At 40.2% G+C, this 22,847-nt stretch overlaps 1 protein-coding gene across 3 annotated transcripts in view; it reads right to left on the bottom strand.

Annotated features, from left to right (window-relative positions):
* LOC307207445 (ligand of Numb protein X 2-like) overlaps positions 1-22,847 on the bottom strand; it is a 47,365-nt gene that overhangs the window by 10,181 nt on the left and 14,337 nt on the right. The window contains exons 1-6 of one of the 3 annotated variants that reach the window (XM_079961305.1): positions 18,639-18,657; positions 15,851-16,311; positions 10,094-10,320; positions 8,804-9,000; positions 4,124-4,492; positions 2,388-2,564 (exon numbers count right to left, since the gene is read on the bottom strand). In XM_079961305.1, the coding sequence (XP_079817431.1) occupies positions 2,388-2,564; positions 4,124-4,492; positions 8,804-9,000; positions 10,094-10,320; positions 15,851-16,239 (1,359 nt within the window). In that variant the 5' untranslated portion in view covers positions 16,240-16,311; positions 18,639-18,657. Of the gene's footprint in view, positions 1-2,387; positions 2,565-4,123; positions 4,493-8,803; positions 9,001-10,093; positions 10,321-15,850; positions 16,312-17,025; positions 17,045-18,638; positions 18,658-22,847 lie in introns of those variants that run through there. The other 2 variants (XM_079961306.1, XM_079961304.1) reach the window with 2 other exon arrangements.

Genomic DNA, 22,847 nt, shown 5'->3' with positions numbered 1-22,847 from the left:
TGTGTGAACAAACCCAATTACTACCAAGTTCCAATTAACATTTTCAGTTCACCTTTCTCAACATAAAGGTAAAGGGACCCCTGACCATTAGATCCAGTCGTGGCCGACTCTGGGGTTGCGGCGTTCATCTCGCTTTATTGGCCAAGGGAGCCGGCGTACAGCTTCCGGATCATGTGGCCAGCATGACTAAGTCGCTTCTGGAGAACCAGAGCAGCGCACGGAAACGCCGTTTACCTTCCCACTGGAGCGGTACCTATTTATCTACTTGCACTTTGATGTGCTTTTGAACTGCTAGGTTGGCAGGAGCAGGGACCGAGCAACGGGAGCTCACCCCGTCGCAGGGATTTGAACCACCACCTTCTGATCAGCAAGTCCTAGGCTCTGTGGTTTAACCCACAGCGCCACCCGCGTCCCTCCAATGGTTCTAATGGTAATGATCGTTATAACCAATATAACGAGGGCAGGTCAGTATGGAGCACAATTGAAAATCTTACCTCTAACCCCAAATTAACCAGCACCACCCTATAAAACTCAAGAAAAAAGTGTTTTTAAAAGTCCAGTCATCCTGTCAGGCCATGAGGAAGGAATGTAATAAAATGAATATAGGAGAGATAAATTTCTTGCACAAACAGCTTTATGACAGCATCAAACTATAAAGCACTTGACTGAAAAATTAAAACACCACATGAAAGGTTCTCAACCAGTTCAATAAGATTTTTTTCACACATAAGGCAATTTAAACAAACAACAATCTGCAAGGGACTGGCATCAGAATGACACTCTGTTCAAGTTCCCCTTACAAGAGGAGGGGAGAGCATCTGGTTATGTTTCTATAAAGGTTGTCAGGATGGCAGGTTTCAAGATTAATGTATTAATCTTCTACTCTCAAAGCATAATCACAAAGTACAATTCTTGTGATGTGGGGAGCCTGAAACCTATAGAGAGCAATGAAATTTAGCATTACTTCCTTTTAGAAATTTACTTTGCTCTTTGGAACAACTAAAACATCTTGAAAATCCTTCTTAGAATGCATTTTAGCAATGTGGAATAGCATTAGAGGTTTTTACAATCTGGATTTCCACATTTAAAAGCTTGAATAATCAGGGGTTTACCAATTTATTTTGTGGGTATTTACAACAGTTAACTAACAACAAAAATACAGTAAATATAACAGATCTTTTTTACACACTCCAAAATTAATGAAGGTATTGAGGCCAACAGCTACATGATATTAAACAGGTGATAATAAACACAACCTGTTCTAGTCCTACTTATGCTATTGAACCCTATTCTCACTTATTATTCCAAAACTTACTACCTACATAGGCTACTTTAGAGGAAGAAGCCATTTTCCCATCAGGATCTCTTCTCTCCCCTACCTTCACTAATTACAGACACCTTCCACTAGCTTTTAACTGAAGAAGAATCTTCATTTGCTCCACATCCATCCCGATGGAGAAACTTCATTTCGGTAAAGAACAGGCACCCCCAAACCTGGCCCTCCAGCTGCTTTCAGACTGCAGCTCCCATCATCCCTAGCTAACAGGACCAGTGGGCAGGGATGATGGGAATTGTAGTCCCAAAAACAGCTGGAGGGCCAAGTTTGGGGGTGCCTTCACACTCCCCCTGACTGGTGGTTGTCATCTAACCAAATCTAAACACTCTCAGTCCTCCTCAAGCAAAAAACAACAACTTTCAAGCCAAATTATACTCCTATTCAGGTGTGCTTGGGGAAGAGGTAAGGGCACATATGCCAGTCCCACCCCCAACATCCCATTCCTATGTTCAATGCTTTATTATTAATTATTTTTATTATTATTAATTTATTAATCACCTTCTAAACCACCATCTCAAGGTGATTTATACATAACCTTTCTGTATTGATCAGGAACCCTGATAAAATTTTATTGCCCCATTTTACTAGTGTTGAAGACCATACTCTCAGTTAAAACTGAACAGCAGCATGGCCCAACAAGCCATGTGACCTTCACAAACCAAGCATGTCCTCTAAAATATGCTCTGGAATTTTCTGCAATGGAACACTGAGATGCCATGGCAAACACACAGCGGTTTCATCAATAATGAGTCTATGGGTTGTTGTTGTTTAAAGGATTTCTTGAGTGTAGAAAGCCGGGGGGGCGGGAGAGACCCTGTTCAGAAGACAGTTTCTTTTCCCGTAAAAAATATTCGACCTGTAAGCAAAATCTACATCATTTGCTCAGGAGATCATGAATGTGGAGTTGTTTTTAATATAAACCCATATTTTATCACTCACTGTCTGGCCTTTTTTCATATCTGGTGGTGCTATTTGCATAATACCCAGTACTCAAGGAGGAAAGGAATCAAGCCAATCCCTACCCAAAACCAGAACTTAAAATCACCAATACCTTCTGGTAATTGGACTTCCATCGATAATGATTCTGTTCAGGTCTTCTGCGACGATGCACTGGGCTTCCTCCACTGCTACTGCTGCTGGTGTTTGATGCGCTGCCATCTTCAACAGTTTCTGGGAGTTGCACACCAGACTGATGGAGAACAACAAAGTTTACTCTCGCTTCACAAGTCTGTCAAGAAAGCCAAAAAGGAAGGAAGCTTAAAATAATAATGTTCAAGTATGCAAATTTGCAGGATCTCTCCAGTGTGTCACTAGAAAAATTATAATAGGTGATTTGTATATTATAATGTACATATTATATTAAGTTATATATATTGAGACAGAGTCTCAAACAAATAAGTGCTTTTCTAAGCCCACATTCCCAGATCTACACTGGCTTGGTCATGTACACAGAACGGAAGATGGCAGGATCTCCAATGGTATGCTCAGTGCTTTTTCTCTAGAAAACTAGCTGCCGGTACTTATCATGAAATTGTTACTCTAAGTGTCACACTTTTTAACACCCCCTCCCCCAAAAGGAGGTGCCAGTACATGAAGTAGTTATACATAAGTGCCACACTTTTTAACAACAAAAATAGAAGTGCTGGTACTGCATACGCTTGAGTGCCCCGGGGGGGTGGGGGTGGGAAGCACTGGCTAAATGCGATCTGACATGAAGGCTGGCAACATTAATCCCACCATATGGGAATCCCTTGCAGATGACCGTAGTGCCTGGAGACGACAGCAAAAACCAAAGGAGAAATGACTGCTGGGAGGAGTGCAGAGAGAAGAAACATCATGGTGTATCTGCCCCAGCAAAACCAGACACCTTCATCTGCCCCAGCTGAAATAAAACATGTCTCTTCCATGCTGGTCTCTACAGCCACAACAGGAGCTGTAACTCTCCAACGGTTTGACTTTACCCCCGATGGCACACACTTCCACTGTCTCTTGAGAAAGATGCCAACAATATTATAATATAATTATAATATGAATGCTGAAGTTAGTTCAGCACTTGGCTGCCAGGTTCTTTTAAAGTTCCAGTGCAGATACAAGACTGCCTCCCTCCAAATTATGGTTTACAAACCAGGAGACAACCCTTGCTTACTCATATTTCAATCAATGCCTATCTAATTCTAAAACTTGACATATCAAGCACAGGACAGCACTGCAACGAAGTGGGCAAACAGAGTGGATTGATTTAAATATTCAACAGGAAGCACTAATTTAAACTCTTCACTTGTATAGCTTACAGGCATATTGCATTAAAACAGAAATGAGGGGCAAACTGTGAAATCAATTTATTTTTGTTTGTGTGTCTATACATAGAGTATATGCAAAGACAACGAGCTGAAGACTGAACTTCCAAGTTTGCAAAAGGAAGAGACAGATCACTGCTTTGTTGTGAGAGTTAAAAATAAATAGTAAATAAACCAGGTTCAATTATCATCAATAAAAAGATCCCACTTGCAGGTCTGGGAAAGAGATCTCTTCATATTACCAAGGCTTCCCTCTTGCAACATTTGAAAATTCAAATAAGTTTAATTAGAGTGTTGACTGTGGCACTCCTTAAAGCAAGTGGTGGGGAATCTTTTTCAGCCAGAGTGCTGAATTTCCTCATGGCTAACATTCTGGGGGCCAAAGGCAAAAAGTGCCCATGGCAACAAATACAACACTTACCTTTGTAAAGCAATCTGGAGAGCCAAATTCAACCACAGGCCCAAAATTCCTCACCTGTGACTTAGTTACCTGGATTATCTGTGCAGCTGCTTCAGGAGTTCCCTGTCTTAGATCCTGGCCATTTATAGAGAGAACTTTATCATTCCGACTAAGTTTCCCATTTTTGGCTGCCAAGCCTCCATCTAGAAGGTCCAGAATGAAAATCCCAGGCTCATCTGTTTTTCTGATCAATTTGATGCCAAGAGGTTCAGATCGGTCTCTCTTTACAAGGGTAACATGGATCACTTCCTGGTTTACTGAACGGCTGGAATCCAGTTGCCCAGTTCTGGTGGTAAACCCTTTCTCTTGCAGTACTATGAAGTGAAACACAGCACAGTGCTGACGCAGTAAGGAGACAGCTTGAGCATGGGTCACACTGCTGATGTTGACGCCATTCACCTTGGAAGAAAATAAAAACAAAGAGTTGATCACTATACTACCTGGTACAGAGCCTTGTACTATGATACCCTGTCCCTCCCTTCTTCCAGGAAAAAAAGAAAAAGAAAATATAGAATAAGAGCAATGAAGGGAGATAGATCGCCCTTCACAGGAGCAGTTCATTTCCTCAAGAATTTCTTTCAATTTTTTAAAAATCATTTCTCTTTTTACAACTGAAGCAATAAGAATAATCCAAATATAAAACACACAATTATTTTCAACTTCCCTTCACCGCTTCCATGGTTCATTTTATTAATTTCTTTTCCATTGCATATTCTAATTTTCCCAATATTTTCTTTTTCTCAATTTTATATCTCAATAATTCTTACTGCTGAATGTACTCTTCTACTGTTAACTTTTTAATATGTTTACATTAATTTTTCAAATAGTCTACAAAACATTCCATTCTTCTTTAAATACTTTTTCATCCTGGTCTCTTATTCTGTTTGTCAATCTTGCCATATCTATATACTCTATTAACTTCATCTGCCATTCTTCCTTTGTTAGTATTGTATCTTCTTTCCACTTCAGAGCATATACCATTCATGCTGCTGCTGTTGTATACATAAAAAGTGATTTCAGGTCTTTAAATACACTTATGTCTATTATACCTGAAAGAAACGTTTCTGGGCTTTTAACAAATGTCTTTTGAAACATTTTCTCTCAGTTCATTATATATAATATCCCAGTAAGTCTTAACTTTTTGCATGTCTACCACAGATGATAAAATGTACCTTCTTTTTCTTTACATTTCCAACAGGTATGTGATTCAGATTTATACATCTTCGCTAATTAACTCAGTGTCAGATACCACCTGTAAATCATTTTCAGGAAGTTCACCCTCAATGTGTAACATGCTGTAATTTTTTTAAAAAAAGAATCCATAGTTTCTCCCATGCACTCATATCTATATTATGACCTATATCTCTTGCCCAGTGAATCATAGCTGATTTTACCAGTTCATCTTTTGTTTCCCATTCTAATAATAACTTGTACATTTTGAAAACCACTTTTCCTTTACTCTCAATAATCTTTCTTTCAAAATGTGAGCTTTGGGTCATAAAACCCCTCCACCTGTCCTATCTAAACAAATCATTTATCTGATGATACTTGCAACCAGTCCGTTCCTGCCTCTCGAATTTCCTCGGCAATTTTTATTTTTCTATTACATCTTAATCAGGAGAGGCTGTGCATGTTTTATACTGGAGCTTGGACGCAGTCATAGGCTGGATGAGGGCAAAGAAGCACACAGACTGAATCCTGCTAAAACAAAAGCCCTTTGGGTGATAGGCATGGGTGATGTCTGGTTTTTCAAAAGCACGATATATCACCAGCTATACATCATGATATACAAATATATCACAATGCCTAAAAATTAAGAATAACAATTTATTATTTTTACCCCAGCCATCTGGCTGGGTTTCCCCAGCCACTCTGGCGGCTTACAGCATATATAAAACATAGTAAAATATCAAACATTAAAAACTTCCCAATACAGGGCTAACTTCAGATGTCTTCTAAAAGTTATGTAGTTCATCATCTCCTTGACATCTGAAGGGTGGGTGTTCCACAGGGAGGGCTCCACTACCAAGAACGCCTTCTGCCTGGTTCCCTGTAACTTTGCTTCTCACAGTGAGGGAACCACCAGAAGGCCTTCGGAGGATGGAACTATGTAGAGGCAAACAGGGCAATGTCCTGGCAACTGCTACTACAACTTAAAGGTCTAAAACTGATAAATGTTTGCCTTAATATATTGTTACAACTGTTATTTTATAGTACATATTATTTTTAAATTAGCACATTTTCTATAAAATGTAGAGGGAAACTTTTTAGGGGGAACCACATCTTCAGCATCTTGCAATCTTGGCAAATCCTTTTTTTAATACAGACATGAAGGAGTCCAATAGATTCTAAATATTATTTTCTGCTGTATTAGTCTTAATATAAGATTAAGACTCAGAAAGCTGCTGGGCCATACAAACTAGTTAGGAGATGTTGTAACTGAAGGTACTGCTACTGTGCCCCATCTGGTAGATGATATTTTTGTCTTAAAACAATATAACTGTAAAACTCATCTTCCTCATCTATCAGTTTTCCTAAACAGGAAGTTTATCTTTTGGAAATATGATCCTGACATAAAAACTGGAAGTCCTCTCAAAATATATATTAATATGGTCTGGGAATAATACAGTGGTACCTCGGGTTACATATGCTTCAGATTACAGACGCTTCAGGTTACAGACTCCGATAACCCAGAAATAGTACCTCGGGTTAAGAACTTTGCTACAGGATGAGAACAGAAATCGTGCTCCGGCGGCACGGCGGCAGCGGTAGGCCCCATTAGCTAAAGTGGTGCTTGAGTTTAAGAACAGTTTCAGGTTAAGAACGGACCTCCGGAACGAATTAAGTACTTAACCCGAGGTACCACTGTATTCATTTTAAGAGCATTAACTCTTCCCCAAAGGGTAACGTTCAATGACTCCCATTTATCTATATCTGAATAAACCTCTTTTATTAATTAATTTATATTAAGTTTAACTATCTGTGTTATATCTCTTGGTATTAGGATGCCTAGATATTTAATATATTCAGAACAAATCCAGAACTGATAAGTCGTACCTTGTTTTGCGTCTGGCATCCATTCCGGAGCCCTGGCCACTAGCTGAAAAGGACGCAGGGCAAAGCACCACATCTGCGCACGCACATGGAGCGGTTTGTGCTTCTGCGCATGTGTGATTTAGTGCTTCTGCGCATGCGGCAAACCCGGAAGTAACCCGTTCTGGTACTTCCGGGTTTGCCGTGGATGTTCACCAGAATGGACGCTAGACAAGGCAGATGTTCACAGAGGTATTACTGTACTTCTTGAAAGAATGTGTAATCAGATTTTGACCTACTGGCATCAATTCCAATATGGACCAATTAATAGAATAACCATATATTTTACCAAAGGCATCAATCATTTGCATCAAAATGGGAATGCTAGTCTGAGGTTTCAAAATAAACAAAATATTGTCAGCAAATAAAACTAATTTATATTTGAATGTATTATGAACTACACCGTAAATCTCACAATGCAAATGTTAAAAAGCAATGGTGAGTGTGGAAATCCTTGTCTGGTTCCTTGGGCCTGAGGAAAAGTGGCAGACATCATACCATTCACTTTGACTCTTGATGCAGGTGCTTCATACGTTACTTTAATCCATTTTATAAAATCCAATGAAAATCCAAATTTAAGTAAAGCTACTTAACACAGGTAGCGCTGTGGTCTAAACCACAGAGCCTATGGCTTGCCGATCAGAAGGTTGGTGGTTCGAATCCCCGCAACAGGGTGAGCTCCCATTGTTCAGTCCCTGCTCCTGCCCACCTAGCAGTTCAAAAGCACATCAAGTGCAAGTAGATAAATAGGTACCGCTCCAGCGGGAAGGTAAACGGCATTTCCGTGCGCTGCTCTGGTTCATCAGAAGTGGCTTAGTCATGCTGGCCACATGACCCGGAAGCTGTCTGTGGACAAACGCCGGCCTATAGAGCGAGATGAGCGCTGCAATCCCAGAGTCATCCGCGACTGGACCTAATGGTCAGGGGTACCTTTATCTTTACTTCCATATACTGTTTATAGATTTTTGTCAAAAGCCTTTTCAGCATCTAGCGATGTGATTACAAATGGTCTTTATTTTTATTTAGAGCTACCAAATCCACCACTAATATCATCTGCAGCTTGTCTTGTTTTTGTAAAGCCAGTCTGGTCACTCTTGATAATCGCTGCTATTACCTGCTGAATTCTATTTGCTAGAATCACTGCTAGGATCTTTATATCAACATTGATCAAGGATATAGAGCAATAGTTTGCGGACTGTGTATGGTATTTATCTGGTTTGGGAATAACTGTAATGTAAGCTTGATTAAATATTGTTGACAAAATACCTTCATGAAGTATCTCATCATATAATTGATGAAGTTTTGGTGCCAATATATCTATATATGACTTATACCATTCAGTGGGGAATCCATCCAATCCTAGTGTTTTGTCACTTTGTCATTTTAAGGATAGTTTGATATCCACTTAAATGAATAGATTCTTATAGTGGATATTCTTTTCTTCCAAATCTTTACACCAGTTTAAATACTTTCAAAATGCTCCCATATATCTCCTCCCCTTGCAAACTAATTTTCAAACATGATTTTGCATTTTAGTGTCCTGGAATTTTTGCATTTTAGTGTCCTGGAATTGATTTGTAATTTTACTCTGAAGCCTTTTAATTATATCAAACCTACTTCCAGGATATGGTCTCCAGGCGCTATTTTTCCATCTGCAGCAACAACTGAATCCCGAAGAACTTCTTGGACAACAATGTTGCCTAGTGGGGTGTCTTTACCCCCAACTATCCGCATCCCAAGTTCTTCCTCAGGGTCTTCTCGGTGAATTTCAATTGTAGTTGTCTCTGCTAAAAGACTGGCTCTTTGGGGTAAATCTGAAAGTGAGAATCAGAGATGGGAGAGGAAAGACAAAGGAGACACACTTGCAGATCACATCTAGAAATTTTAAATACTGGTGACCTATTTCACTGATTCTGAACAGCCCAGTATGCAAAGTAAGTATAACTTTCCATTTCCTAAGACTTACCGGTAATTTTCCTTTATTCCTAGCAAAACAGAAACAAAAGTGTACTATACAGAATGTTTCCAAAAGTGCACTTTTGTCCCTTCTCCTTGGTTCATCTGTGGATATGTATTGTACAAATACAGTACAATCAACAGCACCTGTGCTTATTATGGACAGAAATAAATAAACTGAAATAGAAACTTAAATAAACAGGGCTATGTATTCTACACTTCTTAAAAACTTAAATACTGCTCCAATGGAACTCCTGCACTGAGAAAATCTGAACTATGCAATCTATATAAACAATGCAAATGACTATTTTACTATTTCCTCTTATTTAGGTTTTATTATTCATAGGAGAGTAAAAAATCTATGCACGACACTGAATCCCTGCTTACAAACTACTAGAAATCCTACAAAGCTACTTATTTGGCTTCTGAGATTTCAAATGCATTGTTCACACACTTTCAAACATGTATCTTTGCAACTTACCTTTAAAAAAATAAAGAAAATAAAGTCAAGATTCTTAGAAAATTGGGTTCTGCCTCCAGTACAGCAAAACCTCAGCTTCTGAACGCCTCCATTTTTGAACTTTCGGCTCCCCAACGCTGAAAACCCGGAAGTAAATGTTCGGGTTTTTGAATGTTTTTCGAAAACCGAACGTCCAGCACAGCTTCCGCTTGAGTGCAGGAAGCTCCTGCAACCAATCGCAAGCCGTGCCTTGGTTGTCGAACATTTCGGAAGCTAAACAGGCTTTTGGAATGGGTTACGTTTGACAACTGAGGTCTGACTGTACCACAATTTGAGCAGCCTTGCTTATAAAACTGTAGCTTTCAACTCTTTTACCACAAACTAATGCATTTTTGTAAACTTATCGGATGGAATGAAAACTAAAATAATTTTTGCAAAGGCAGACTTGCTTTCTCTGACCATAGAATTCATTCTGAGAGATGAATGCATACCTTCTTCACTCCCATCAAAGGCTGGATTAATCAATCCAGGTTCCGGTGTCTCCAGGGAAACCACTGCAGCTATTGAACTTCCAGAAACAAGGGACGGCACTGCGTTCAGTATCTCAGGCTCCTTTACAGTAATCGCTTCCTGTCTGGAAAGAGAATCTGCCTTCAACCTGAAGCGAGGATTCTTTTTCCTTTCAAGATGAGCTTTGAACTTCTTGAACCCAGGACACCTGCATGAGAAGGCAAACATCTATGAAAGGAGATGTATCTTTCATTACACACCATTATGATAGGGACATGAAACTACTTCACAAAGCAACACTAGTTTTGACAACCACACAGTTTCCACCGACAGGATGTTTTCTTTCACGTAGTTTGCCTATCCAACATGCAGATGTCATTGTCAGCTTAAATAATAATAATAATAATAATAATAATAATAATAATAATATTTTATTATTTGTTCCCCAGCCACTCTGGGCGGCTTCCATAGAAACCAAAAATACAGTAAAATATCACAGATTAAAAACTTCCCTGAACAGGGCTGCCTTAAGATGTCTTCTGAATGTCTGGTAGTTATTTATCGCTTTGACATCTGATGGGAGGGCGTTCCACAGGGCGGGCGCCACTACCGAGAAGGCCCTCTGCCTGGTTCCCTGTAGCTTTGCTTCTCGCAATGAGGGAACCGCCAGAAGGCCCTCGGCGCTGGACCTCAGCGTCCGGGCAGAACGATGGGGGTGGAGACGCTCCTTCAGGTATACTGGGCTGAGGCCGTTTATAGCTTTAAAGGTCAACACAAGCACTTTGAATTGTGCTCGGAAACGTACTGGGAGCCAGTGTAGGTCTTTCAAGACCGGTGTTATGTGGTCTCGGCGGCCGACCCCAGTCACCAGTCTAGCTGCCGCATTCTGGATTAGTTGTAGTTTCCGAGTCACCTTCAAAGGTAGCCCCACGTAGAGCACATTGCAGTAGTCCAAGCGGGAGATAACTAGAGCATGCACCACTCTGGTGAGACAGTCCGCGGGCAGGTAGGGTCTCAGCCTGCGTACCAGGTGGAGTTGGTAGACAGCTGCCCTGGATACAGAACTGACCTGCGCCTCCATGGACAGCTGTGAGTCCAAAATGACTCCCAGGCTGCGCACCTGGTCCTTCAGGGGCACAGTTGCCCTATTCAGGACCAGGGAGTCCTCCACACCTGCCCGCCTCCTGTCCCCCAAAAACAGTACTTCTGTCTTGTCAGGATTCAACCTCAATCCATTAGCCGCCATCCATCCTCCAACCGCCTCCAGACACTCACACAGGACCTTCACCGCCTTCACTGGTTCTGATTTGAAAGAGAGGTAGAGCTGGGTATCATCTGCATATTGATGGACACCCAGTCCAAACCCCCTGATGATCTCTCCCAGCGGCTTCATATAGATGTTAAAAAGCATGGGGGAGAGGACGGAACCCTGAGGCACCCCACAAGTGAGGGCCCAGGGGTCTGAACACTCATCCCCCACCACCACTTTCTGAACACGGCCCAGGAGGAAGGAGCGAAACCACTGTATAACAGTGCCCCCAGCTCCCAGCCCCTCTAGACGGTCCAGAAGGATGTTATGGTTGATTGTATCAAAGGCCGCTGAGAGATCCAACAGAACCAGGAAACAACTCTCACCTTTGTCCCTAGCTCGCCGGAGATCATCAACCAGCGCGACCAAGGCAGTTTCAGTCCCATGGTGAGGCCTGAATCCCAATTGGAAGGGATCCAAATGGTCCGCATCCTCCTGGCGTGCCTGGAGTTGTTCAGCAATCACGCGCTCAATCACCTTGCCCAAGAATGGAAGATTTGAGACTGGGCGATAGTTGGCCATACTGGCTGGGTCTAAAGATGGTTTTTTAAGAAGCGGTTTAATGACTGCCTCTTTCAGCGGATCTGGGAATGTTCCCTCACAGAGGGAAGCATTCACCACCCCGCAGAGCCCATCGCCCAGCCCTTCCCGGCTTGCTTTTATTAGCCAGGATGGGCAAGGATCAAGGAGACAGGTGGTTGGTTTCACGTGTCCAAGCAGCCTGTCCACATCCTCGGGGGTAACGGATTGAAATTGATTCCATGCAACTTGACCAGACAGAGCTCTAGCACTCTCCCGACCCAGCCCTGCTCCCACGGTGGTGTCTAGCTCCTTCCGAATATGAGTGATTTTATCTGCAAAAAACTTTGCAAAATCGTTGCAGAAGATCTTGGGGTCTTTACAAGGCCCCGGTGGTAAAGGTGGTTCCGTTAAATTGCGAACCACCTGAAAGAGTCTCCTGCTACTATTTTCTGCAGATGCAACAGAGGCAGTGAAGAAAGTCTTCTTCACCGTCGCTATCGCCACTTGGTCGGCTCGACGTTGAGCTCTGACCTGTGTCCAGTCAGATTCGGAGTGAGTTTTCTGCCACCGACGCTCTAGCCGTCTCAGCGATTGTTTCATCGCCCTCAGCTCCGAAGAAAACCATGGGGCTGTCCGGGCTCCATGCAATCGGAGAGGGCGCTTCGGAGCCAGACAGTCGATAGCCCTGGTTAACTCCGCATTCCAAATAAATCAGTAAGTTTAAGAAATCAGAGAGGAGAGAAAGGCATTACTTTCATTTGCTATGGAGTAACTCTCATTTGCTCCCTTGTTTGCTAATCAAGAGCTGTATGTTATTTACAATATATGCATCTTTTAATGCATAAGCAAATATTTGAGACTGAAGAAGAGCAAAAGTATTGCTGTGAATTAAGCATATTGGTAGTCCACGCCTTTAGTTTTCAAGAGGTGCCCATATATTTTCTAATGATTTCTGTCAAGTCAATTATATAACAGGTTACAGTGATTCATTTATTTAAGTTTGCTTAGCTCAAAGCATTTTTTTCAACTGTTACGCTTTGTCTAGGGCTGCCAAGGAATGAACAAGACAGCAAATTTAGACTCCCAGATGCATTAGAGCTTTGGGGTATTTGGGGGGGGGGTGCACATTGATGAGTCAAAATTAGGACTTGTTGGCACTAAGTTCACATTTATGTTAATAAGGATTCCCCTTTTTTCTTTGGTTTATCAGTGATGCTGCCAAGCATTATCATTAGTGTGTATTTCAGTTTTGACAATTAGGGCAAAAATTAACTAGGAAGCATCTCATCTTCTAAATTAAAAAAAATCCATCAGCTAGTGGTGAACTACTATATCTCCAGTGTAGCTTTATATTTGACTTGGCATCCATATTCCTCAACTCAAAAGTTTCCATACAGCCCACCAAAGCACTATGATCAAAATCCTCAAGCCATATACTTCAGAAATACTCAATGATACTGATTCAGAAGGACATTAGAACTACACTCTATTTAGTTAGGAGAACCATGTTTCAGAGGAAGTGTAACTATTCATGTTTATTGAGACTCTGTACCAGGTGTTACCAGGTGGGTTTAAGTCTTAAATGTAAATAATCCTTTTATAACCCATTGGCTCAATTGAAAAGCCAAATTAGCAGCAGTCTCACATATTTTCTTCCATCCTACTCTCTCGGCTTCACTTTCAGTTTGCAGAGATGGCAAGTGTTCAAACTACTGTTTGTGTTGAGTAAGATAAGAGTCAAGCCAACTGAGATGGAAGGAGGGAAGTCACAAATCCATGGCCCATTTCCAGGATAGTCTGACTTGAACTACCGTTTCTGTTTATTAATTTATTAGATGTATATCCTGCTCATCCTTTCAAAGGTGCCTAGGGTGGTAACCAAACAAACAATAAATCAAAACATCTAAAAAATGTTTTCTCAGAATAACAAGCTGTCCACACACCAGCTTGAGGAAGGGTGAGTTGTACCCAATGCACATCCTACTCAGAGCAGACTCACTCAAAATAATTAACGTGACTAATTTAGGTCCATTAGGTCTACTCTGAGTAAAACTTAGTTGGAGACAACTTAATCATTTTTGGATCAGTTAAGGAGTGATACAGGGCTCATTAAATACATAGCCTAATTAGAAACAGTTAATAAGGTCTTAGTTCGCCAAAATATTATAAAATTAAGAGATTGAGGACAAAATATTAGAATATTTTAAATTTTTGGACTTTGTTTGCAATGCTGTTTTACAAATTATGAATTGTTTTGGTATTTTTAAAAAATAAATATTTTTTAGTGTGCACTATATCAGAAAAAATAACTTTTTTAAAAAAGTAACATTCAGACATACCCAAATTCTAATTCAATTGCCCTCTGGACAGTCTTCAGTCAGTCTGGCTGTATCAGCACCAGTCTGCTATGTTACACCTTAATGGCTAATTTATAGGATGATTTGTCTTCAGATCCATTATCAACAGTAGTTAACTAGGAGCAAAGGTATTTACAGCTACAGAAAAAAAGTGTGTTGTTCTGCTAGAAACAAACACGTAGCCTTCAAATTACTGAAACATGTTTGCTCTTTTTATTAGCTCATGATATGTATGATATATATGTTAAACCCAAGATAGGATCTGTTTACAGTCTAGTACTGAAATAAATGTTATAGGCACACCACAACCTACAGTGGAAAGGCTGTAATACATGCAGGTGCCACTACTGGAAAGCTCGGTATCTGAAATCTCAGTTATCTGAACACAAAGAATTCAAATAACCAATCAGCTAGAGTTTGCCACTTCTTTCTTGTGTTTTGCTGGTTGCTGGAAACTATTTCAAGGGGGCAGGGAGAGAGATTGGAGAATCAGGGAGGAGAGATGTTTTCCCTTTGTTTGGTCTTTCCTGATTGGCTGCAGCGATCTCAGGCAGAAACCAGGGAGGGATAGAGAAGAGACATCTCATGGATTAGAAATGTTCCCATAGGAAATAATACAAATTATCAGCTTGTTGTGTGAATACTTGCCAAATGAACAATTAAAGTACAATTAGACCAGCAGCTCTTCAAATGCAGGTGCTTGTGAGAGCCATCAGCAGCTTTGCAACTTAACAGTACAATCCTAACCTTGTCTACTCAGAAGTGAGGCTAAGATTGTAGTAAAAAACTTCCTATGTTTGACAATGTAAAAACATTTTTGTTGAAACTATCCATATAGCTTTCTTCACTAGTCAAAATTTTAATTTAGAGAAAGATGGCTTACATTAGCACATACACATAACATAAGACTATGATTATGTCAGGAAAGGGAAGGAAAGGGGAATTAAAATTACTCCAGAAAGAGGAAGGATGGCACTTTCATAAGACTGGCCCGCTATTTAAAACACCCACACAGAAACATACTATATTGGTCTAACCTGCTTGCCAGACGAACTCAGAGGCTGTTAAAAATAAATGAAGGATTAACATCAGATTGTTTTATTGGAACTACCTGGACTAATTAAGAGAAGCAGTATAAATGTGAGAGCATCATCACCCCCCGAACCTCAGGGCATGGAAAGCTAACCAGAGACTTATAATTTGGCATAAAATTTGGATTGTTTGATTATTGTATAATTTGGAATGTTATTAATGTGGTTTTTATTGGATTGTTAAAATAGAAAATTTAATAAATATTATTATAAAAAAGAAACAGAAAACTTCCACATGTATACATACATTCGAAAAATGGGAACTAGCCCATTAACATATTTCAGCAGTCAAGCGATCTATTTCTTAACTAAGAATGCTGCTCAGTTGCCCTCTATTGTTAATATATGCAATATTCAGGCCAAAAATAAACAGAAATTATAAGTTACTAATAAAGGTGAAGGAGCCAGAGAGAATAAGATGCAAGTATAGTTAATGGCACTACTGAACCATATACACACCTGTTTTGCAAGTGAGCCTCTAACTCACACCGTTGCATAGTGTGCTTACAATCTTCTTGAAAGGGGCAGAGGACAATGAGCTTATCAAGTAAATTCCGCACTAAAAGGGAAGACTTCCGGCACTGCTGGAAGGACAGCTTTTTCCGATCCATAGGGCAGAAGTCATACTCCTGCATGAAGTTCTCAAGGCACTTAAAACAGTATGTGTGTCCACAAGGTGTGTCCATAGGCTGCAGCAAAGGCTGAAGGCAAATATGGCAAGTGAGCTCATCATCCACTTCATCTTGGAAGTTATAAAGATGATTGTCTAGCAACAAGTGGAGCTGCCCACACTCATGGCACCGTTCTCCAAGTTTGAAGACCGGTTCTTCTCCTGCAGTCTCAGCCATGGCACCCAACACCTGGCGTGTTTACAATCAGGGGGCAAGGCAGGTCTTTTGGTGGTAGTGAAGAGAAGATACCTAAAATGAAGAAACAAATGCTTATCATAATGTTACACTAGCAGACTGATCCAAGTCTGGTCTTCTGGGAGAAAGCTGTGATGTCACAGGTCACTCTTTTCCTTGCCTGTTTTGTTTAAGTACACTTTTAAAAGTTTATCTTTGATGAAATAAGGGCAAATATGTTTAACAAAAAAGTGGTAGACAGTATTTTTCAAATTTTATCCATGAAATTCTCACCAGGGCAGCCTCAATAAGAAAATGATTGAGGGCAAACGATAGTGCTTTTCCATGGTTAGAGATCTTCCCCTGCAATGTGCACTTCACGTGAGGTCACTAATTAGTCTGACTTTACATTCTCTGCCTTGTGGCTTGGGTTGGTAAACCTTTACTGATGTGAATAAGAACTATGAACCACTGTTCAGTAACAGTGGCAGGAGTTGTGTGAAATGTGTTAAGTCAACAAATTATCCCAATATTTCCAACTATGGGAGGTGCTGCAAAGGATCTTTACAGAACAAATTCTGCCCCTTCCTACTTGATAAGGTAGAAAGGAAAAATTTAAAATTAGGTAATATTTCAAACCATCAAATCAATTTTTGATTAAAAAGATGAGATCACTACTTTACTCTGCAATGTATTCAAATTTCATGTAGTAAAAGATACAATATTTACATATAAGTAATGTACTTTAGATAACTGAAGACATTTGTTTGTAAGCCCATTTAAAATTACCTGCAATTGATCCACTCTCCACCCACCCAGTTAAGACTGATGTCATTGGGTACATTAATGCTACTTTTGCAACTTATGATCCAATTCAAAACTCATTTTCAGTCTGCTGACAGATTTATTGCTTGACATTGACAAAGCTGTCTGAGAAGAGATGCTTTTAAGCTGAGCAGTTTTGCAACTATAAACAGATACAGATATCTGTGTCACTTCCATAGACAATTTCTAATACAAACTTAGAAGAGAATATTTTTGTTATCACCCAAGCATCTTATAATACACATTCAAGAAGATGATTAACTTTGCAAGCAGTTAACACCCTTCATTAAGTAACTAAAGTCATATTCAGCAAATATTCATTGTGACCCTTGCAGATGGTAATTATAAACAAAGTACAAACCCTCAATAAAATATCTAACTCTAGTGTATTTATGTAACTTTATTTTACATTTCCAACCTAGCCCATTTCATAATCACATAATAAAAGATATATTTTACATCTGTTTTTAATATTTGTTATGATAGAGACTCATAACAATTTAAGAGAAAAGAGACTGGTCAACAGGGCAGAGATGCAATGAAAAAGGACTAAAAATATGTTGTGGGAGAAACTGACATTATAGAATTGAAATGTGTGAGAGAAGGGTTGAGGAAATGAATGTGAATATTGTGTTTGCAGGAGAAACTGCTGGAAGAAGGAGGTAAGGCTGAAGTCTGTTGCTATGTCAGTTGATATGCCACATGACTTAGCCAGACACATAACTGTTGTTTAGGAATTCTTAAAGTATAAATATTGCTGTATCTTCTATCCAATGAGGCACTTTCCTCTCGGCCTAATTAGTGTCCCTTGCAATGCTAAATAATGACCTCCTGTTTGACTGATAATTAGTGTATGAATTCTATTGGCTGTTCCAGGCAGCCCAGGGTATCGGTCTGGAACCCCAGTATTTCCCCAACACAACAAAATGAAATATCAGAGCAATGGAAGGCCAGTCTCTATGCCAGGGATGTAGAGCCTAAGATTCTCCATATGTTGTTATACTACTCCAACTCCCATCAGTGTCAAACTATGGGTCAGGCACAAAGGGAGTTGTAATCTGGCAACCTCTGGAGGGCCACATGTTCCCCATCCCTGCTTTATGCCCTCAGATTTCTACATATTTAACGCTCCCGCTGCTCGGTCCCAGCGCCTGCCAACCTAGCAGTTCGAAAGCACCTCCGGGTGCAAGTAGATAAATAGGGACCGCTTACCAGCGGGAAGGTAAACGGCGTTTCCGTGTGCGGCTCTGGCTCTGGCTCTGGCCAGAGCAGCGATGTCACGCTGGCCACGTGACCCAGAAGTGTCTCCGGACAGCGCTGGCCCCTGGCCTCTTAAGTGAGATGGGCGCACAACCCCAGAGTCTGTCAAGACTGGCCCGTACAGGCAGGGGTACCTTTACCTTTACCTTTAACGCAGCCCTGAACACCTTGTGACCTATCAAGCCAATCACAACTTACTACCACTTCAAGCAACCCATCTAGATTGGCCAAGGTCTGCATTCAATGGGGTAAAAATTATGCTGGCTCATCATAACGTACAGAAAAAAGGGGGAAGGGCCGTAAGTTGCCCAACATACAATTTCAGCTTCTGTTTAAATTCTTCATTGTTGTCAGCCACCTTGAAGTCCTGACAGGAAAAAAAAGAGTAAAATAAACTTTCTTTCAAATACTGATGTTTTACTCCATTTCTGCCCAAGTTTTACACAAAATTCTTGGAGATCAAATCAAAGTAGCTCTTAACCACTGAGGCTCAGAGTTCTAACATCCAAGAAAGTGTTGAATGTACCTCATTACTTCTCTTAAGTCCATAAAAGGAAGCTGCTCAGACTGTTAAAAACTCAGACCTGACCTTAGCGATGAAAGACAATCCACACCTGTCTGCACGATGGTAAAGTGAAAAGCCCTCCTAAGCATGGCAAGCTGGAACTAGTCTGTTGAGTCCTCAGTGACTGAATCAGAAAGCAGATGTTCCATATGGTGTTATTCAATAAGAGTTTCTGAATTGGTTCTTTACTACCATATGTGTAAAACTGGGCATTATTTTAGGCTTGTAAATGAACCCACAAAAGTTATTGCCCCCCCAAAAAAATGCTTCTTAGGCTAAAAAGAGTTCTGATTCTCCTTTAGCAGCTACCTGCAATTTCTATGACGAATGAGGAAGGGCTTTGCCTCCTCTGGCAGCCCAACTGGTTTCTGTAGTAATGGGTAATGATACAAGTTAAACATTGTCTCCAGGTATTATAGGTTGGAGCCAAGACTCCACCCATTAGTGTTCTTGTGGTTACTTTCATTTTCCTATGCAGTTGCATAAAGCTGATAATCAATAAAAAGCAACTTGTTCTGGGTCTCCAAAAGTGAGTAGGCCTATGCTGGGCACAGGTAGGAGATGCAGCACCCTGTCTCTCCTTCACCAGTGTGCATGAAATTCCATGGCAAGCTTTTTAAGCTGCTTCAACAACCCTCTGGAGCAACCTCTTAAAAGAGATTCCCGAAGCCCCATCTACTTGATGTTTCACATATTGTGTTTTTTGATGTTTAGGAGAGTTAAACTGTTCTGTTACTGGCTGTGTTAATGTATTTTAAATTATGGAAGTTCTGCAATGTATTTATAATTTTTGATTTTTATCTCTAATATTTTATAGCATTTTTTGTACTTTGCTTGTGATATTTGTGAACTGCTTAGGTGTTTCTTTTAAAAATGTGAAGAGCAATATAAATTATATATGCTACAGTTATCAGGCTAGAACTTAAGTATTCACAGTACTTTATTACTCTAAACCAGGGTTTCCCAAACTTGGGTCTCTAGTTGTTTTTGGACTAAAATTCCCATCATATTTAACCACTGGTCCTGCTAGCTAGGGATGATGGAAGTTGTAGTCCCAACAACTGGTTTGGAAGACCCTGCTCTAAAGTTTAAAGAAACTCAGCTTTTAAAAGTTCCCTGATTACTGATAGAGGAAATGAGGCTTTATTCAGCTCACTGGTTTTCAAGCTGTGTTCCAAGAGAGCTTGGCATTCTATGCAAGCTTGTTTGGTAACAAGATTGGTAACAAGGGGGAAATTCCTCTAAAAGCTTGTCCACTACTTGTTCTTCCCAAGCAATGTACAGCAGCTAGAGTGTGTTGGATGCATCCTAGGATACACTGATGAGACCCAACAGGATTGGCCAGTGTTCCATGTGAGCTACCTACACCCTTGGATTTGTTTCAGTATCATGAATTCCACAGCAGACACTTGAGGATTCCCAGTCAATATGGAATGGATTCCTGACAGAAGAACCTTTGAAAACCTGCCCATGCTGTGCTATAACATAAAAAGCAAAGATAATTTTTTAAGTAGCATAAACAGTGGCTATACAAAGGCTGCTACAGAAGCCAACCTGACCAGTTAAAGGCTTGAACGATTCCTCAGCAAAGTCCTGTCTCTTGGGGCTATTCCTATATGGATTTTCCATAGAGGGCTTACCTGGTGGTTGTTGCAGAGACTGTCTGGCAGGCAGAAGTGCCATGATAAGAGCTAGGCAGTTGGGAGCCATCACTTTCCACAATAACCTTGATGTAGTAGAGTTCCACAGCATTGTAATAAATTTAAACAGTGAGCCCTGACCAACAACAGTCAGAGCTTAAGGTTGGTGGTAGGAATTAAAGGATGTCCCTAAGCATGCATCAGTGGTGGAGAGTGCCGTGTGCAGACTCCAGGCATTTTTACCTTCTCAGTCCTTATTGTTACTTTCAAGCAGCAGGGTTCTCTCCCCACTCCAGGGGCCAGGATTCATTACCACTGTTCTAATAACCCCTGATGCCTGAAATAAAAGAACAATTGCACGCTGCTGGTTTCTAGCTATAAAAAGCCAAATGAGGCACCCATTATGCTTTATAGTCTTGCTAATTTAAAATTATTCCCTACAATAGCAGCAAGTTGTCTGCTCTTGCCTCTAATCAAGTCAAATTACAGTGCTTTCACCATTTGCTGAATCATACATATTCTCTTTGTATTTACACATCTATGGCATTATAGAATACTAATAACTTAGTTATGCCAAATATAAAGACAACGATGAGTCTTTCCGTTCATTTTGCATTTTATTTAATCTTCAAATCTAGGAAGAAATCCAAGGAATGAAATGCTGACTAAAGCAGTGTTTTTCAACTTTTGCTGGCTCAACTGTAAAACACCTAGCTATTAAGATCCTACAGGCAAAATCATATTCTGTTCTTTCTATCAAACAAAATAATATACCTCAAGGAAAAGTAAAATAGAATCCTGGCCTCAGGGAGTAAAAACAAACAAACCAGAAATTTCAAGGTGGGAGGTGTTAGTACTAGGCTGCTACAAAGCAGAATAAGCCTGTTTAGTAGGAGCATGTATAATGGGCACCTCATTTTTTATACTTGAAATAAATGCTTAGGGAACCATGGAACTAACAATGTAACTTAGGTGGATTTGTAGCTGGTTGACCGACCAAACCCAAGATGGCTCACTAACAATTTCTCACCTCCCCAGAAAAAAAGCAAGTGCAGTGTCATAGGGTTCTGAATGACTTAGATGAAGGAACGGAGGGGATACCCAACAAATCTGAAGATGGCACAAAACTGGGAGGGGTAGCTAATACTGCAGAAGACAGGATTCAATATGACTTTATAACAGATTGGAGAAGTGGACAAAAACTAACAAGATGAATTTCAATAGACTCATTTTTAGACCCTGGAATTTATTCCTTTTTATGCTGTTGCTAATACAAGAATCGGGTAAGAAAAACTCTGAACATATATTAGACTAGTTAACATGCACTTTTGAAATTAACTAAAACACTCATTCAATAAAAGAATTTTAGTTAATCCTGCTAAAATTTCACCAAATGCTAAAAGTGGAATCCTCAAACTTTCAAGATTTGCACATAGTTAATTCCTCAATTAAGTCAACTGTATAATAGAATAGTACATTGCATAAGCAGCATGGACCTCATCCTAGAAGACAGGATATGCAACATTCCAGTTCCTTGCCTAGCAAATAAACAAGTGTAGCAGTCCTTGTGTGCTTTTGTGAGTAGGTCAAAAGATAAGCCCAGTGTTAAGGGTTAACTAGTTGATAAGAACATGAGAAGGTCATATGTCTTGAGCCTTTTCACAGTCCAGGTGGCAAAAATATTGACAAACAGATTAGACATGGCAACAGAATTTATGTGCAACAAACCCAGTGTCCTACAGGAACTAGAAAAACCAGTGGAAGTATGCGTATAATGTAATCAGCATCATCCCAAAAGAGTAAACCACTGCACTATTCTGCCATCACTTTTTCCTATCCATGATCACGCAATCTTGCAAAACCAGCCTACAGATATTGCTAACTACCAGTAATAAAAAATGTATTCCAGCCAACCTGCCAACTCCTATCTTTGACAGTCAGACAAAAGGCCAAGACTGTCACTGTCACTATTTACGTCAGCTTGGTTATTTGTAGTCAAAATTTTGGAACCCTAGCATTGGAAAGATGGAGAACTTAAGTCTGTGGCTCATGCCTCATCATCAAAACTAGGACTTGAGAGACTTGGTTTGGAGGATTATCTGAATTCTGATAAAGTGTTAAGCAAAATATTTACTAAAACAGTTTCATTGCTATTTGGTTTAAGCTTTTCAATGCATATCCATATGAATATACAGTGGTACCTCAGGTTACATACGCTTTAGGTTACAGACTTCGCTAACCCATAAATAGTACCTCGGGTTAAGAACTTTGCTTCAGGATGAGAACAGAAATCGTGCTCTGGGAGCAGTGCGGCGGCAGCA

This window comes from Podarcis cretensis (assembly GCF_951804945.1).
Source record: "Podarcis cretensis genome assembly, chromosome: Z".
Lineage (NCBI taxonomy): Eukaryota > Metazoa > Chordata > Lepidosauria > Squamata > Lacertidae > Podarcis > Podarcis cretensis.
Note: the sequence above shows the minus strand (reverse complement) of the source record. Positions and strands in the feature narration are given on the sequence as shown.